Genomic DNA, 12744 nt, shown 5'->3' with positions numbered 1-12744 from the left:
TCGGATCTTCAGATGCAGACTAACTGTAATGATTTCAGTGACTTTGGCACTTGCGGCACCATATTAATCTCCTTTGGAAACCATCTGAGGTTGTTTTGAGATATTTGCATGTATACATAATACATACATAATATAATAGATATTTGTTTATGCTTACAATGTTTAGTATTAGAATCCATTTCTTGGTGGGAGACACTGACTATTCTAACAGTGTATTTATTCTTAATACTGTCGAGTCCACTCATGAATTACGACATTGAAGTGATGTCAAGGCTAACTCTAGCATTATGTAATTTACAGCAAATTTTCTTTAAGTGGACAGATCAGGAAGCAGATTAAACAAAAGGAAAAACTTTATTTTTTAAGGACTGTAATGGTTGCACATGTTCTGCTAGGGTTCTATGCTGGCTATTTCTTTTTTTCTCTGAGAGTGCCATTTTGTATTGTGAAATGATTAGAAAGCAGAATACATAATTGACTATTGTTGCTAATTGCTGTAATCAAGAATCAGAGCTGTGTCTGAGGGGTACATGCTGCTTTGCAGATTTTTTAAAAATACTTTGAAATGGTGAATTTCTGATGAACTGGCACTAAATTCAGAGAGGTAGATAAGTGAAATTGGTTTAATGCATGCGTTGTATTTGTATGATGTAAAAATTTAGACCTTAATTGAGTTTGGTCCCCCTTTTTTTTTTTTTCAGTGAACTAGTGTAACTGAGCTGAATTAAAACTTATTTCTTTATCTTCTATTATTGAGAGTAATAATCATTCCCCTTTGTGCCGCACAACACCATCAGTAACAATGAACTATGCCTTTCTTTGTCCTCTTGAGTCAAGGAGGACATGCTTCCTTGTCCATATACCAACTAAGCACAGGTCTCTTTTAAGCTTTCCAAAGGCTTTTAGGTGATGTTTCTGAGCAGAAGAGGGCTATATCTTAGCCTGCTGCTGGATACTGAATTTTCTGTAAAGAGGCAATATATCTTGAGTAGGTCTCACAGTTTGGGCTTGTGGTCTTGGGTTGCTTCAGCTCCATTACAGCAGGTGTTTCAGCTCAGAAAGGAAGACTGTGGCTTGAAGCGTAGAAGGGATAATAGAGCTTGGTTAATTTCTTCTAGATTTAATTTTCGGGTGGTGGGAGATGGAGGCTTGTTTAATATATTATATGGTCTGTCTTGATGCCCTTTACAAATTTAGTACAGTCAGTGTTACCAGTGGCTAGGTTTTGTTTCTGCATTTCTGTTGGCAGATAGCTGAAAACCTGTTTCAGTTCCTCCTAGTTTCAAAGCCATCGTTTGACAAAGATAGCTGTTTATTCCTTATTTTTTTTTCTTCACATTTAGAGATAACAGATCTTTCCTCTTGACCTGTGTTTTTGACAGGTTAAATAGGCCAAGCTGTTCTGGTGGCCTTGCTTACATTATACTTTTCTGTACATTTTCTTCTGTTTTCCACACCTACTTCTGTTAACCTTCCTTGGCCTGTGTTACTAAATTGTTTTGTATTATATTGAATGGTGTCTTAAAGTATGTAGTTTATTTTCCATACTGAGAATTTTCAAGTTCATATATTTTTGGGAAATATATTACTGAAAAAATTGCAGGAGTAAATTTACTGCCTTCGTATTATTTTCCTTAGTGTTATTTGGCACCTATTAGACACGGGTGGTCAAGTCGTAGTTCATAGATTTCAACAGTATGATGAAAATGCTTGATACTCTCTTCAGTATTTGACCTTTCTTATCTGGTAATTCTGCTGAATTTTATTCAATTTCTCATATTAATGGCTTGATGAAGATTTGTGAAACCACAGTAATAAAATCAACACAGTGATTACTGGTGGCCAAACACTGTTCTGGTGGAGATCTTTGGCTCCATGAAGTAAGTGGTTCTATTGTATACAATTACATTAGGCCTTGTGTCCTGAGTGTGATACCTTCCTGTACAGTTTCTGAACCTTAACTCTTCTCCTGATCCTAAGGGAAACTTGGAACTGATTAATTCAATTTAATTGCTCTGAATTGACATTAAAAAACATTCTTATAATTCCTGTGTTTCTGTGGCTGCAAGGTCTGAAATTGATTTTGGCACAATTACCCAGGCTTCCATGTTTTATTTCACAGTCTGTATTACTTTTAGAAGAGTTTACTGTTACCTTTTTTGTTTTTGCTTTTTGGTTTTTTTTTTGTTTTTTTAATAGGATGAATGTTACCAAGTGAGACAAATATTTGCTCAGAAACTTCATAAAGGCCTTTCTAGACTACGGCTTCCACTAGAATATATGGCCATTTGTGCACTCTGTGCAAAAGATCCCGTGAAAGAGAGAAGAGCTCATGCTAGGCAGTGCCTTGTGAAGAACATAAATGTCAGAAGGGAGTATCTGAAGCAACATGCAGCAGTTAGTGGTAAGAGAATAGAAGTCTCTTTTTTGGTACAAGTGCTATAGTTCAAATGTAAATGTGAGTAGACTGTGAAAGTATGATGGTTTTCTGTTTTTATAGATAGAATGGCTATAAATTTCTCTTAGAGGTATCTAACAAAAACTGCAAATAATGTTCAGATTTTGTTTTGATTTTTTTGAACGGGCATTTCTGAAATCTTTCAATTTTGTTAAAAGCTGTGGAACTGCTCATTCCTGACTATACTGGAAGTGAAATAGTTTCTTAAGGCAGTTATGTGTACTTAATGTGAACTTAATGGTTAATTATGTTGTAAGTGAAGTGACAATGATTAGTTTTACCTCGGTAATTAATAATATGCAACCTTAATGACATAAATGCTGTACTAAGTTGACTGTCTTTGCATTGCTATATTGAGTAGCTTCTTGTCTTATGCTGGCAAAGGGCTATATTTGTAGGCATTTCAGGATCAATTTATGTAATACTTTCTTCCCAGTACCGGCAGTTTGATCATGGGAATACGTAAGTTGTTATGGACTAATGTTAGCTATTTTTCTTTTATAAAACCAGTCTTCTTCCCTTTTGACTTAAAGCTACACTGGTATATGGTCATAGGAAAAAGCAGACCTTTGTGAAGAGCTATGGGCATTTTGAATAAAAGCGTTTGAAAGATGACTGATGGTTTGGCATTTAATGGAGGGGATTTTTTCATTTCATCTTATGGTAGACGAGACCTGTTTTCTGAATCTGATGTCACAGGTGCTGTCAGATAACTGATTTCCTTGTGCATTTATGGATCACAGACTTTATATTAGTCATGTCAGTCAGTGTGTGCCTTGGACTTTGGTCAAAGAATAAGTCTGCAGAGAAATCCTTTTGTGTATTGCTAATTAGACTTTAAAAAAGGAAAAAAAAAATGGGAAAAGAGCAGTGCCTTCGTCCCTCCTGAATTACATGTAAAAAAGAAAAATCCATTACGCACTTTTACATCATCCTAAGACTATTCCTCTTGGAAGTTGAAAACTCTTTTTAGCTGTGTAGTAGGAAAGTATAAAATTCTAATAGGATTAAAAGTGATTTCTGATTTCCTAACTTGATTTAAGATAGATGCTGCAAGGTTACCATAAAAACCTGTAGAAGAAATGAAGAGGAGCCTGAGTGTGTGTGATCCTTTTTATCCAGCAGGACCTCAAAGTGTGCCTTATGACGTTTTTTTTTCTGGCTGAAAGACTTACTTTGAGTGATGCCATTGATTTGAATAGGTACTCTGATACATGAGGACTCTGGATTAAATGCAGATTGCAGGATTTTTTGGGGATTACGGTGTTAACTTTGTGACATTCAGATTACCAGTCTGAGCTTTTTAACAGATGTCTTGAACTGTCTGCGTCTTAAAAAAATCATTATTTGCAGTAGTACAGCTGAAGCTCAGTTCTGGTAAAATCATACTATTTAAATGTGTTTGTATCTCCCTCTATCATTCTCACTACTGGCCATACAGTAACTCAGGGTGGTAATGATGATAGCACCTCATTTGAAAAGCTTCCACAGAAAACTAGAGCTGAGAATCTGCATCTTTTGATTAGTGCAGCTATTTTTCTGACTCTATAAATGTGATTTTTGTGATGTTTTTTCTTGAAACCTTGGATATCTTTCAAATATTTTGGGAGATTTCAGGATTTGTTGAAAAGATGGTAAACTTCTGTATACCTTGCCTAAGGAAAACTTCCTAAGGACTGATACCCAAAAGTAGAATGATTCTTTCCTCCACACTGACCTTTTACAGTCTGGCTGGAGTTGCTCTCAGGCCTCTTAAATTCTCTAAATGCTATTCAGAGTGGAAGCCACTCAAGAGCAGACTCAATTTGATTGTGTATCTGTTCATAGTTTCATCTGGGTAGACACATCTTGCATAGGAATCTTTGTTTTGTCAGTTTGTGCTTCAAGTCAGTAAGTGGAGAAATTACAAGAGTAAATATTAGTTTTTAACAAGTTTCTTTCCTCAATGCTCATAAAGGCTTGTTATGAGGGGTTTGGCATAATCTGATTTTAAATGCTGGTAGTTAATGTCCACAAAGCTAGCCTACCTTTCGGGTTGTGTCTTTTCTCATTAAAGATGAGAAAACAATGTGTAAGCACTATTTTTTGTCTCGATGGGTTAAATGCAGTATGTGTCAATATTTATCCTTTTCCTGTTTCATGTTCACTTTGTTTTCCAGACCAAGTTGGAATTACTACTGTAGTTATTGTAGAAATAGTACAAGGCAGGAAGTTAATGAAGCACTGAGTTCATGAGCTCTTGATGAGCATTCTGTTGAAGTTATTACAGTTTTGACTGGGACATGTCTAAGGCAAGCCAATTTTGCCAGTGTTCTGAAATCATAACTACATTCTTTTTCTTCCCTGCCACATCTTTATATTTTCTATGTAGTTATGCAAACACCTGGTGGCTAAAATGCAGGACAGCGCATGAAAAGTGAAGTGTTTTTAAAGTTAATAGTGCACTGTCAACTGAAACACATGAAAGACTGCTTTGTATGCTGGATTTCAATTACATAAATATAGCTTGAAATAGAAATTTGGTGATTTGATTTTTTTCAAACCCTGTTATGGCTTACAGTCCATATAATAATTACTCTTGATAATTAACTGCATCAACTGCAATGGCTGTCTAAAAGTTTACCCCTGGAAATTGACAGCGCTGTCTTCTGAGGGCCTTTATTAATTTTTCACGCTTTCCTTGCTGTAATGAATGAATCCAAGTATTTGATGTAGACTGTGCATTATCCCTATTAATAAACCTCTAAGAATGAGATAGATTAAGATTTTACTTACTCATGGCAATTATTTAATCAGTCTTCTGAAATCTGTGGTAATGATGTATTTTATCTGATGTGCACAGTATTTGTCAAGCACATCGTATACAAATATATATATTGGAGATAAAAACGTCAGTGTTCTAATGTGTTATAAACTAGTTTCAAATATTATTATATATAATGGTTTACAGATGTTTGGACTTCTTATTCATAACCTAATGTGGATAGTTAAAAGCTTACTGAAAGAAAATTTCTCAGACTTGGTTATGTCTTTGATGACCAGTCACTAACTTAGAAATGTGATTTTTCAAAAGCAGAGCCAGAAATTCCCCTCCTTCCTTTACACGTACATTCAAGTGTATATCATAGGCATGTTAATACTATGAATTTGCATTTGCCAAAAGCACTCAAGATCAAATGCTTATATCATAGTAATATACTAGCATGCCTATCCTGCCTGTCACACAGGGTACAGGTTTAATAACTTAGGTGTGCTGAGCATCCTCCAGTTCCTTTCAATCATTAGGCTAAAGAAAGTAGTGTGGATGTTATTTTGCAAAATGCTTTTTGTTGTCCTTGCCCTTCGGGATATGTCCTTTTTTACTCTGATTTTTGGCATTGGACTTTGAGGTGCTGAAGTTCACCCTGCATACCGTTGGTTAGCTCAGGAATATGTTGGTTACCTTAGGGAATGTATATTTTGTGTTTGTAACTGAGAGGGGCTTTGGCAACAATCCTTGCTTTTTGAATGCCCAAGGAAAATAAGCCGTCTGGCTTTCATGATGTAAGGAAGACATTTTTCTGCAGTCCTTGCTTAGTACTATTTACAAGCCTAGGAAGAAGTTTTGAATCCTTTGAATACCATGGTTCAGTTGTGCTGCTCTGTTCAAGTGGGGTTGGGCTTTTAAAACTCAGTCCAATACTACTTTATTACAGCTTTCGTGTTACCTCCTCTCCCTTCTTTAAACAGTTGTGGTAGGCTGTGGGTTTGAAGAAAACTGCAAAGCCCCTGCAAAGGCCATTTCTTTCTGCTGACAGCAAGGCTGTGCTCTACAATATCCAAAGGAAGAATAGAGCTTATCTTGCAGTTGTGCTGGTCTCATGTTGCAATTAACATGGATTTTGTGATCTATCCTCATTTCTCTTTTTCAAAGTCTTTCAGAATACAGGCTTTGAACTGAGGAAAAGATTGGGAGAAAGGGGTGACTGTAGCTGTATTCTCAGGGTAGGTAGAAGGTTTGCAGCTCTGTGTGAGAGATACTTAAAATCTTAATTTTTGCATGCATGAAACATCTGTACATCGACCATGAGATACAACATCTTAAGGAAGTGATAGGTCCACATGTGCCTATATCTGACCTTAAATTGTGCTGTTTTCTCTCTAGTAGAAAAGCATATTTCTCAGTATGTAGTCGTTTGATGCATATTTCTTCTGCTTTCCAGAGAAACTTTTGTCACTTCTACCAGAATATGTTGTTCCTTATACTATACATCTCCTTGCTCATGACCCAGATTATGTCAAAGTCCAGGACATTGAACAACTCAAGGACATTAAAGAGTAAGACTGCTTTTAATAATGTTATTTCTAGTGTTAAAACCAACATGACTTCATGCTAAGTGAAATGTTGGTTCATCGTGGTACCCTGATACTGTGCAGCGCACATAACAATGGTAGTTATTTCTGTAAAATACTGTGAGAAATAGTCTATGTACATTTTTAGTGCTCTGTGCTATCTTACAGAGGAACCTTCATCTTCTGCTCATCCTACTTTCATTTCTTCTTTTTTTATTTATTTTTGAAAGAATTGGTTTCCAGAGTTAGACTGGTTCAAGTTAATAATACTGGTAACACTGGGAGGACACTGCTTTCTCAACTGTGCTGTTTAAAAGAATTTCTTTTGCATTTTTATTCACGAGGAGTACTGCATTTCTCCTTCAGGTGCCTGTGGTTCATCCTGGAAATATTGATGGCTAAAAATGAAAACAACAGTCACGCGTTTATCCGAAAAATGGTAGAAAATATCAAACAGACTAAGGATGCTCAAGGACCAGATGATCCAAAAATGAATGAAGTGAGTGATACTTTTTGATGGGGAATTGCATTTAATTCTGGCCTGCTTCTGGAAATTAATTGCTTTTTGGTTTTACACCAACCCTGAAAATGTCTTTCGTAGAATTCTGTGTGGGAAATAATACTTATATACTGTAATGTTTATTGTAGTTTAGATTACCGTTATTTTCCTATGCTTCAGTAAGTCTTGCATGATTGCAGGGGAGTTGTAATAGTTTAGTCCTGTTTGTGTCTCAGTAAGATTATTAAACACTACAGTATATGCAAACTATAATTTTTACTGTTTAAATCATACACTAAAGTGCTTTGTAATTAATTTTTAAAGTGCAAGAGTAAGGTTAGTATAGGAAGAAAAATACATACATTAGATGTCTCCAGTGTGTATTGCGTAGTGAATGTATCAAACCCTGATCTTTTTTGAGATTTTTGCACCACAGAAATGTACAGATTTGTCACTTTTCTGCTTTTCCCACAGAGGTGAGATTTTTGGTTTTCTGTTTTTAGCTTTGTCTTTGAAACTGTGGCATACACTGTTCTTAAGTGTAGAAGCATCATAAAAGTTGGGTCTCTTCAGCTGCTGGGCCTAAACCACGTGCTTAAACCACAAGCTGCTTTCGTCTTTTGCGCCTGTATTTTAATACCCTGAGATACACAGTTTAAGGTGCAGGCTGTTGTTACATGTTGAAGATGATTGCTTTTGAACTGCGCATACTTGTAGTTCTGTGCTTAAAATATACTGTCTATTGTCAAGATGTGCAGTGAACTTCTAAAATGTTGTTTCTTCAGTTTTTTAAATTTTATTATTTACAGAAACTATACACAGTCTGTGATGTAGCAATGAATATCATTATGTCAAAGAGTACAACATACAGTTTGGAATCTCCTAAAGACCCGGTCCTTCCTGCCAGATATTTTACTCAGCCTGACAAGGTATATGTTAACATTTAACATTTCTTGAGATAGGTCTGTTTAAATCTTTGTTAGTTGTAACTGAGGGGTTTTTTTAATTGTTCTTGTAACTTCTGACTTCTCCCTATTATAATGTAGCTGCATGTATATATATTTTTTCATAAATATTTATAGATGTTCACACATACTGATTTTTTTCCCCCCACTGCAAAATAATGTTCTTCAGGTTTAAAATTTCAAAAACATAAATGATGTAAAGAAAATCATGTAGTGGCTGAGGTTGGAAGGAACCACCAGAGGTCATCCAGTCCAACCTCCCTGCTCAAGCAGGGTTACCTAGAGCACATTACTCAGGATTGTGTCCAGGTGACTCTTGAGTATCTTTGGAGGAGGAGACTTCACAACTTCTCTAGGCAACCTATTCCAATGCTCAGTCACCCTCAAAGTAAAGTTCTACCTCATGCTCAGGTGCAACTTCCTCTGTTTCAGTTTATGTCCATTTCCTCTGATCTGTCTGCTGGCACCACCAAGAAGAGTCTGTCCCCATCCTCTTGACACCCTCCCTTCAGATACTTACCCATATTACTCATATCACCCCAGAGCAATCTCTAGGCTGAACAGGCCTAGTTCCCTCAGCCTTTCCTCATATGAATAGACATTCCAGACCCTTAGTAGCCCTTTGCTGGAATTGCTCCAGCAGCTTCATGTCTGTTGTATTTGGGACCCCATAACTGGACACAGTGCTCCAGGTGAGGCTTACTACGGCTGAGTAGAAAGGGAGGAACATGTACCTTCACCTGCAGGCAATGCTTCCTAATGCAGCCCAGGATACCATTGGTTTTCTTGGCCCCAAGGGCACATAACTGCTGGCTCATGGACAACTTGTTGTCCGCCAGGACCCTCAGGTCCTTCTCTGCAGAGCTGCTTTCCAGCAGGTCAGACCCCAGCCTGTACTGGTGCATGGGGTTATTCCTCCCCAGGTGCAGGACCCTACACTTACCTTCATGAATTTCAAAAGGTTCCTCTCTGCCCATCCCTCTAGGTCCTTCTGAATGAGAGCACAGTGCTCTGGGGTATCAGCCACTCCTCCCAGTTTTGTATCACCAGCAAACTTGCTGAGGAGGCATTTTATCAGAGCCTGCGTTATAGCAATGAATATCATTATACACATCAACAACCATCCTGGGCAAGTCCTGTCGAGGACTTGAGGTTCCCTCGGTGGCTCTTGCTGCTCTGAGTTGAGGCTCCTGGATGCTGAGCTTCCCCCCACTCAGGTGTTGAAGGTGTCCTCTCTCGAGCTACTCACCTCAGCAATCATGGACCTCATAGCAGGTGGATATAAGGAAGCAGTTCTGTACTGTAAGGGTGGTGAGGCACTGGAATGGGTTGCGCAGGGAAGTTGTGAATGCTCCATCCCTGGCAGTGTTCAAGTCCAGGTTGGACAGAGCCTTGGGTGACATGGCTTAGTGTGAGGTGTCCCTGCCCATGGCAGGGGGGTTGCAATTAGATGATGTTAAGGTCCTTTCCAACCCTAACTGTTCTATGATTCTATTCCTTCTTCATTTGTTAATATCTTTCAGTACTACCTTGAAAATGTATGTATCTTGCTAATTGATTATTGTTCTGATTCCACTCCCCATTTCTCCCTGTCATTCCTTTACAGAATTTCAGTAACACCAAAAATTATCTTCCTCCGGAAATGAAGTCTTTTTTCACTCCTGGAAAGGTACGTATGGCAGGGAGTTTGCTTTTGGTACTATGTTTGTGGTTTTGGTTTGGGTTTTGTTTTGTTTTAAGAAAACTAACATGTAGTTAATAAAATCTTCAAGTGTAAGAGAATAGATAATTTCTACCCAAAGGGTGTCTATACCAAAGGTTAGTAAACAGGTAAAGAGAAAGAGATAGGTAGAAGGGAAAACTGCTGCTGTCTATCCTGGGGTGTGGTGATAGTAGGCAAAGCCTGTTGTCTTCTAAAGGAGAGAGTCCAAAAACCCAACCCCATAATATTTGATAAGTTTGCAAAATGGTTATCCTTTTTTTCTGCAGAAGACTACAGTACTGCATATGAAGTGACAGCTATGGAGAACTCTAATAGAAATGATTTTAAAAATCACATAAGTTAATCTTTGGCAAACCTGAATATCATTTTACAGTATCTTACAAGATATCTGACTGTTCTATGGTTATATTAATTTGTTCTTTCTAAATATGCATTGTATTGAATGGCAGTGTTCTCTCTTCACTAAAACTAAACCTATGTCCTCCTTAGAATAAAATTGAATTCTAGTAAAGGGAAAAATTATGATTTTTTTTTTTTTTAAATTTGCAGTAGTGTGTCCTGATCTAGATTACAGGAGATCATTCATTTGCTACCTTGCAAAAGAAGTAAAAGTATAACGTCTTCATTGCTCTTAACTTTGCTAATGAAGTATTAGCTGCTATGTAGTGACTTACTAATAAAGGAGGAATGCAAGTCAGGAAAAAATGCAGATGTACAGGAGCATCTTTCTTCTTAGAAGTTGAAAGCCAACATGTATTGATCAGAATATGTCATCACTGTATTGCACATTTCAGTATTCGAACTCCGTGGATTAGAGACTCATTTCTTTCTGAAGATGCACAAATCTTTAAATGAAAATTGTCTCTTAATTTCTGATCCGCAGTCAATATTAAGTTCTCTTACCCAGTTCTTGACATAAAACATACTTGATAGTTTGTCCCCAACTTAGTAAGTTAAGTGTACTGTGACAATATTAAACAAGAAACATGTTTATGCCATCACAAAAAATCATAGAATTCCAGAATGTTTGAGTTTGGAAGAGATATCTGGAGGTCATGCAGTCTAAAGTCCTTGCTCTCTCAGACTTTCCTCATAAGGCAAATGCTCTTGTCCTGTTTTTCATCCTAGAGGCCGTTTGCTGGACTCTCCCCAGTATCTCCATATCTCTCATATATCCTAACTGAAATTCTTTTGAAACCTAAGGCAGGTTTTATATTATTTTGTATTTCTAGTGCCAGGTGCTCTCGCTCATTTTTTTTGTTGTTCTGAAATTTTGTAACAAACACAGAGGTGTATTTGATCACCAAAACTTTTCGGTTGTTTGACCGTATTGAGAGCAACATGAAATGAGAGTTGATCTAGGGACTCTCAGTTTTGGGAGTGGAAGACTAGCTTGAGTGGATTGCAGTGGGGTGGATGTAAGCAGGGCAGAGTGTAGGTTCTGTGGTAATGGAGGTTAGTGTAGGACCTGTTTGTTAGTTCCTTTTTAGTAGGAAGTCCAGTCCAGTGTGAATTTGAACATCTCTCTGCCCTAGATGTCTTTCTGTATTCACTTATTGGTTAAGTTCTAAACTAATCGATACACTTTCTTAAACTGGATTTTGTTCTCCAAGGTTTACTTTTGGAAAGGATATGCTGTTTTGCTTGTACTCGGTGCAGAGTGAATCTTTGGTGTACGTGTAAAATTCCCTACAGCTATAAAAGTATAACCACCACTTCCATGGTGCATGTCTCTGAAAAAGGAACACCCAAAGCTGCTATGATGTGCATGTTGAATTTGTTTTTCTTCAGCTGTCACTAACTTTAGACATAGCTCGAATCCAATACTGAGGTAGAAGATGGATCATCCTAGGTCATGAGAATTGAAGGGAATGGTCTTCAGTTCAGTGGTTTTGTATGTAGGTGTTTAGCATAAAGGTGTATTCTGTTCAGGAGTAACTGAACTCTTTCAGCTCTTTCAAAAGTTAGTATGAGCTGCAGGTATTTGGCGTGTCTGAAAGACAATCCAGTTAAATGAGTAACCTGAAGCTCACCAGTGTCTGGAAATTTTGGCACCTGTTAAAAGCCTAACGTTTATAATCTGTGCATGAAATATCAGAATCTTCCGCACAGTATTTGGTTTTTTGAATTCAGATTCATTCCCAGTTGAAACTAGTGTGGTTTGTCTTTACAGCTTAGCCAGTTTGATGGCTTCTTTGTTGAAAGGGCTGTCCTACTGCTGTTTCTGTTTTGCCAGTACAGATGCTTATCTGACCCAAATGGTGAGCTGGTTCAGGCACTTAGATCAGCAGAAAGCAAACTGCACAAAAATGCTGAAGTGGCTTACTGCAGGGTCAGGTGAGCACTCAGTACTACCAATGAGAAGAGGGCAGACTATAAGGGTAGGAAAAAGAATACTGGTTTTGGTGGCAGCAGGCTATTTGATTACAGTTTTGTCAGCATCCTTCTGGTGTCTGTTGTAACTTTCATATGAAAATGTTTATAGTTTTGTGTTAAAACTAAGATATTGATTGCAGAAAGTGAAATCTCTGAATATTTTAAGCATAGTACATGTTAACAATATCTAAATATGTAGCTCAAAATAAAGGAAATATATTTTTGGTTTCAGCCCAAAGCAGCCAATGTTCTTGGAGCAGTTAATAAGCCTCTTTCGTCAGCAGGCAAGCAGTCTCAATCCAAATCTTCACGAATGGAAACTGTAAGCAATGCCAGCAGCAGTTCAAATCCAAGTTCTCCAGGAAGGATCAAAGGAAGGTTGGTAGACAAC

The 12744-nt window shown here is 37.5% G+C and overlaps 1 protein-coding gene across 3 annotated transcripts in view; it reads left to right on the top strand.

The window, feature by feature from the left end:
• The window catches only part of PDS5B (PDS5 cohesin associated factor B), a 119810-nt gene that overhangs the window by 94428 nt on the left and 12638 nt on the right, over positions 1 to 12744 (top strand). For all 3 annotated transcript variants that reach the window (XM_080614425.1, XM_080614426.1, XM_080614424.1), the window contains exons 25-30: positions 2200 to 2404; positions 6661 to 6775; positions 7157 to 7289; positions 8099 to 8218; positions 9861 to 9923; positions 12586 to 12731. In XM_080614425.1, coding sequence (XP_080470551.1) covers positions 2200 to 2404; positions 6661 to 6775; positions 7157 to 7289; positions 8099 to 8218; positions 9861 to 9923; positions 12586 to 12731 — 782 coding nt within the window. The remainder of the gene's footprint in view (positions 1 to 2199; positions 2405 to 6660; positions 6776 to 7156; positions 7290 to 8098; positions 8219 to 9860; positions 9924 to 12585; positions 12732 to 12744) is intronic.

Source organism: Psittacula echo (genome assembly GCF_963264785.1).
Source record: "Psittacula echo genome assembly, chromosome: 3".
Lineage (NCBI taxonomy): Eukaryota > Metazoa > Chordata > Aves > Psittaciformes > Psittacidae > Psittacula > Psittacula echo.
This window is presented reverse-complemented; position numbering and strand designations above follow the sequence as displayed.